The sequence below is a fragment of the Ipomoea triloba genome, chromosome 13 (genome assembly GCF_003576645.1).
Source record: "Ipomoea triloba cultivar NCNSP0323 chromosome 13, ASM357664v1".
Classification (NCBI taxonomy): domain Eukaryota; kingdom Viridiplantae; phylum Streptophyta; class Magnoliopsida; order Solanales; family Convolvulaceae; genus Ipomoea; species Ipomoea triloba.
Genome location: NC_044928.1, coordinates 6,950,966 through 6,957,567, shown reverse-complemented (window position 1 = coordinate 6,957,567; position 6,602 = coordinate 6,950,966). Strand labels below are relative to the sequence as shown.

Genomic DNA, 6,602 nt, shown 5'->3' with positions numbered 1-6,602 from the left:
AAAGAACACTAACAATATATATGTCCTCTACTCAGATTTTATTTTACTTTTTGATGTTGTTCTATGAAAAGTCAGGCAATTGATTTTATTGAATATCATATTGCTAGACAAGCTCTTCCCTTGTGCCTCAAATGCAAATTAATCTTAACAAGAAAAAACAATGCATTACCTTAGCCTCCATGTACTCCAAGTTGAAGAACATCAGTCCAATATAATTTCTCTGTTATAGAACCTTGCATTCTCTGATCTGTTGGGGAAAGGCATAACTCTGCAACTTCTTTAAAGAATATGATTTTTCTGCAAGCAATTTCAAGAATACAATGCATTTGTCGTCTAGAGCATTTGGCATCTTAAAATAAAATGGTAAAAACAATTACTTGAAGACTAACTACAAGATTTGAAAGCCTTCTCCTCTTTGACACCAGGATCACTGTAAAATCTTGGATTTGATGCCTTATAGAATGCATGAAATGAATGTAATCAATCTCCTGAAGAAGTTTTAAGAATTATACTTAGCCTTGCATATCAACATCAATTAGAAGTTTTAAGCCCACTCAAATGACTCAATCTCAACTTCTCCAATAGGAAATGAAACATAGACAAAGACCAATTTTAAGGGTTACAGTGCAGCAAATAGAAATTAAAATCATTACCTTCTCAAGCCCTTCCAAATAGTCAAGACAATTTACAAGGCAAGTGTGATCAATGATAGCACTTGGAATTTTCTGCTATGTAACAAGGGGAGAAGAGCACCAAAAAAGAAATCTATGTTACAAATTGAAGATCAATTGATGACATCATGAGGAACAAATTCAATTGTAACCTTCAATTATCTTAATAAGGTAGCAATACCATTTCATGTCATTTCATTTCTTTTGGCATGCAGATGTAAATGCAGTAACATGGTGATATGTAGGTAATTTTAATAATAAGGCATTCAAACTATTATAACTTAATTAAATATACCTTGAACTCCTCAATCATGAGATTTACTTCAAAAATATTCCATTATGCTTCAGTTAAGAAATCATAAAACTCACATAGAGATTCATATTTTGGGTGCTTCTTGTCAATGTATTCATGCACTATTCTGGTTTTAAAAACCTTCCACTGCAGCCCAACAACCTTTAATATTGTTTCTCTCAATTGATGATCTTCAATGTTGAACACTTTCTAGCTGCACATAAGAAAAAAACTCACACCAATCAATAGTCAATACTTATTTTTAAACTAATCAGGTAAAAATTAATATGTAGAAGTATTGTATACCTTAACATAATCCCAAATTGTATCCTTCAATCCTTTGTCAACTTCATGTCAATCACTATATTAATATCCAAATGCAACCGAACCAAAGTGCCAATGCAAGAATTGAAGTTCTTAATAAACTGAGAGACTTTATGATACTCATCAAACTCAACACTTATTACTTCATATACCTTCTTCTTTTTCAATCTCTTGCAGGTTGTAGGACTTCTCGTCTTAGTGATGTAGGATAAGGGAAACAAGAACACAAACAATATAATTCAAACTCAAAGGCTTTCAATAATATTGAAAACTTAACTTCTGAATACAAAAACTTATTTAAATAAAAAACTAAGAAAATAGAAGAGTTGCAAATATTAAAAGCATGCATGGGAATGGTAAAATAAACATAAAGAGAATTACAAATATTAAAAATATTTAAAGCTAATCCAAATTTCCAATAAAAGTAGCCACCAAACTCCATGTCTCTTAGACTTCATGCATTTGACCATCATTGCCTCAATTCATGTACTTCATCACTTAGGCTATGATTTAGACTCTGAAGTAGGTTGTGAAGTAGACTGCAAATGATAAACCATGATATTATATTTGCACATGCAATATATATATATGTGTGTGTGTGTGTGTCAACATACAATTTTCAAAAAATAATAATCGTTTAACAAGCAAATAAACTTACAATTTTTTAACAAAAAATGATTATGTGTGATTATCAATCCACAAGCCTTCCCCATGATCACAACGCATGTAACTTGTTTCAATGTTATCTTCCCCTAAAGCTTGAATGCCAATAGAAAATGGAAGTGTTTCATCAAAGTGATCATATTCTTCTTCATCCACAGCATCTCCAACGTCAACAATATTTCTTTTTCCTTGTAATACAATTGACCACTTACTATTAACAGGATCAGAAACATAAAAAACTTGTTTTGCTTGAGATGCAAGTATAAATGGCTCATCCTGATAACCCAACTGATCAAAATCTACTAAAGTAAAACCCAATTCATCTATTCGAACACCTCGTCTGTTATCAACCCAACTACACCGGAATAGAGGAATCCTAAAAGTTACAAAATCAAGTTCCCAAATTTCTTCAATCACACCATAATATGGCATAGCAACATCTTCTGGCTTGGTATCTCTGGCACTAGAGTAATCTCTGGATAGTGCTTCTAATGTAACTCCACTGTTTTGCACAGAACTCTTATCATCTTTACGTTTTGTGTAAAACGTATACCCATTAATTTCATATGCTTCATAACAGAACACAAGCATACCAGGGCCATAAGCTAGCCACTTAATGGTTTCACTGATGTTATTTGGAACTTTGGATAAATCTTGCATCACTCTATCTTTGAACCATCTTATAAATGTGCGGTTGTGTTCATTGGTCACCCACATTTCACTCTTTGAAGGATTTTCATGCCTTAACATGGACAGGTGTTCGTCAAAGTATGGATGAGCCTCAGATTCATGTTGCAATACAACGCGGTGAGCTTTATCACGAATTTCAGCTTTTTGTGAATCTAGTTTAAGCCCAATAGTACCTTTCCCTGTAAGTTTACCCTCGTGACGAGATTTAGGAACAGCAATAGATTCAACATTTGCCAAATAATCCGTACAAAACTCAATCACCTCCTCAGCAACATAACTTTCAATGATACTACCTTCTGGTTGAAACTGATTTTTCACATATCCTTTCAATATCTTCATGAATCTCTCAAATGGATACATACATCTTAAAAACACTGGACCACACATCTTAATTTCTCTCACCAAATGAACAATTAAGTGCACCATAATGTCAAAAAATGAGGGAGGGAAATACATTTCAAATTGACATAGAGTCACTACCACATCTGCCTGCAAATCATCCAACACCTCAATATCAACAACTTTACTACAAATAACATTGAAAAAGAAACAAAGTTTTATAATGGCATGCCTAACATGTTTTGGTAAAACATCTCGAATTGCTACGGGTAACATGTGCTGCATTAGAATATGGCAAACATGAGACTTCATTCCAACCAACTTCAAATCCTTCATTGAAACATGTTTTTTAACATTGGATGAGTAACCTTTAGGAACCTTCACATCATTCAAACATGCACAAAAGCTTGTTTTCTCTATTTCAGACATAGTATAACAAGCTGGAGGTAAGTATGTCCGCGCTCCTGATTCTTGCGGTGCTAACTTATCTCGTATTCCCATTTCTACCATATCTTTTCTAGCATTAATGTCATCTTTAGTCTTACCCTGCATATTCAATAATGTTCCAACAATGCTGTCACAAACATTTTTTTCAACATCCATCACATCAAGACAATGTCGTACAGATAAATGCTCCCAATATGGTAGATCCCAAAATATTGACTTTTTTTTCCAAAGATTATTTTTAGCAAGTTTAGATGTTTTACCCAATTCAAGATTTTTAACTCGTTCATAAACCGCACGCCCTGATAATGGAAAGCGAGCAACTCGTGTCTCAGCTTTTCCATTAAAACACTTTATCTTCTTTCGATAAGGATGACCAGTAGGGAGAAAGATCCGATGATTCATGAAGACATTTTTTTTACTGTTGCTCAACCAAAGATCATTTGTTTCATCTTCACAAATAGGACATGCCTTCGCTCCTTTAGTATTATAGCCTGATAAGTTATCATATGTTGAAAAATCATTTATTGTGCAAAATATCATAGCTCGCAAAGTGAAGTTTGTTTGACTATATGCATCAAATACCGTCACACCTTCATTCCACAACATTTTCAAATCTTCCACAAGTGGTGCTAAGTACACATCTATGTTATTTCCTGGTTGTTTAGGCCCTGAAATAAGCAATGACAGCATGATGTACTTACGATTCATACACAACCAAGGAGGAAGATTGTAAGCAACCAAAAGAACCGGCCAAGTGTTATGTCGACTGTTAATGTTACCATGGGAGTTCATTCCACCGGTGCATAACCCAAGCCTAAGATTCCTATTCTCATTACCAAATTTAGGAAACGCTCGATCAATGTTCTTCCATTGAAGAGAATCGGCTGGGTGTCTTAATTTTCCATCATTTTTTCTCCCTTCAGCATGCCACTGCAAATATTTCGCATCAATTGGATTCGCAAACAAACGTTTGATCCTCGGAATTATTGGTAAATACCATAACACCTTCGCCGGAGGGCCTTTCTTACCCTTACACCCATCATCAACACCCTTTCTTTTGTAACGTGATACCCCACACTTTGGACACACATGTAAATCACTGTACTTTTTCCAATAGAGTACACAATCATTTGGACATGCATGTATTTCCTTAATCTCCATACCTAACGGACACAACATTTTCTTTGCCTCATAAGTTGAAATAGGAAGCTCATTATCATCAGGAAGCATGTCTTTTAAAAGTTCTAATAACTGCGTAAAGCTCTTATCGCTCCACCCATTCTCTGCTTTTAATTTATATAATTTTAACACAGCAGATAACTTTGTAAATCTACTACACCCAGAGAACAAAGGTTTTTCTGAATTAACAAACAAACTTTCTAATACATGAGGCACTTCATTAAAATTTCCTTGAATGGCACGTATGAGTTCATCTAATCGATCATTCTCTCCATTTGTATCAGTGTTATCATCATTCTCTTCATCATTGCCTATCCTATTATCACTGGTGCTTGTACTAGGAAGTACACTTTCACCATGCCATATCCACCGGTCATAACCTTTCTTAAACCCACGGCATATTAAATGACTCTTCACTTGCTCAGAGCTACGGAATTTCCTCAGATTCTTACAATCACAACAGGGGCACACAAGAAATTCTTCAGCATTTTTACTTTTATTTTCTTCAGCATATTTGAGAAAATTTTCAACCCCTCGCATATATTCTAACGTATTGCGTTTCCCATACATCCAGCTACGATCAGTATCTCCCATTGCAGCACAATCAATCTGTAAAGTCATGAAACTTTAATTGAAGTAAATATCATATGAGATATGGAAAAATGAAGATGAATGCATTTAGAAACAACATTATTATAAATTTATGGTAAATCAATTACACTGTATCATATGAGATATTGGTAATAATATTCTTGTTTTGACACTGTATCATATCAAGCAGATTGTTTTGACAATAATTATATATACTGCAATCTACAGATGGTGACTTTGGGTGATTATACTCTTAATTATGACTTGATGATAAACTTTTCTGGGTTTAAAAGTTTACTTACTGACTCATTATTTAATGCAAGAATAAACTGAGGGGCAAGGAATACAGAGAAGCAGATCAAAAAAGAATGAAAAACTAATATTATATAGGCAGTGCTTGAACACTCACTCATAGGAATGGCAACGGGGCGGGGCGGGGGCGGGGAGGGATATCCCGTCCCCGTCCCCGCCACCCCGTCCCCGCGGGGAATTTGGCGGGGACAGGGAATCCCCATCCCGGGTCAACTCCTAGTCAAAGTGTTATTTTAGTATAATTTTTAAAATATATATAGTTTATTACTTTACTTCACAGTTCACAATTAAGATACAATTAGCATTAAAATACATATTTAAACTACACATTACATTTAAAGAATTAAACTACAGTCTACAGATTTAAATAAACTACACATTACATTTAAAGAATTAAACTACAGTCTACAGATTTAAACTACACATTACAGATCTAAATTCTAAAATTAACAATATATAACCAATTCAATTAACAGTATACAAAGGTATATACAGATTATAAAAAACTAAGATTAACAAAGCTATATAAGGAATACAGATTATAAAAACTATTTTAATCAAGATTATACAAAGGTAAACTAACAGTATAAACAATATGAAATACCTGTATAATAAACAGTATGAACTATGAAATAACAGTATGAATACAAAGGTAAAATAACAGATTATAAAGAATACAGTATAATAATTAATAAACAGTATAAACAATATGAAATACCAGACTGTGATGGAGGAATTGGAGGATTTGAAGGTCGTCCGGAACGCTTCATTGGAGCGGCTGCCGGCTGGACTGCGGTGGTCGGTGGAGGCGGATGGGCTACGATGGAGGCGGCGAGTAGTGCTACGGTGGTCCGGTGTAGGCGCCGTCGAGCGGAGAAGAGACAAGGGCAGACGCGGGCGAGCGGAGAGGAGAGTCGAGACGCAGAGACGGCAGAGTGAGTAGCTATAGTGCGAGAGACTAGGGTTAACTTCTGGAGTTCTGGTTGCCCATTACCAATTTACCATAACTAAAATAAATAATATATTCTTCTCAAAAAATTATATATATATATATATATATATATATATATATATATATATATATATATATATAT

General features: G+C 34.4%; 1 protein-coding gene across 1 annotated transcript; it reads right to left on the bottom strand.

Annotated features, from left to right (window-relative positions):
- Positions 1-1,053: 1,053 nt before the first annotated feature.
- On the bottom strand, positions 1,054-6,497 carry LOC116002025. The gene is made up of 4 exons (XM_031242030.1): positions 6,227-6,497; positions 1,946-5,230; positions 1,270-1,826; positions 1,054-1,177 (listed from the first exon to the last, which is right to left on the bottom strand). Exon 2 carries the CDS (start codon positions 5,224-5,226, stop codon positions 1,966-1,968), a length of 3,261 nt encoding a protein of 1,086 aa, XP_031097890.1. The 5' UTR covers positions 5,227-5,230; positions 6,227-6,497; the 3' UTR covers positions 1,054-1,177; positions 1,270-1,826; positions 1,946-1,965.
- Positions 6,498-6,602: the final 105 nt, after the last annotated feature.

Bases quoted from the DNA above. Each gene is read 5' to 3' on its own strand.
- LOC116002025 (XM_031242030.1), bottom strand. From the start codon at position 5,226: ATGACTTTACAGATTGATTGTGCTGCAATGGGAGATACTGATCGTAGC.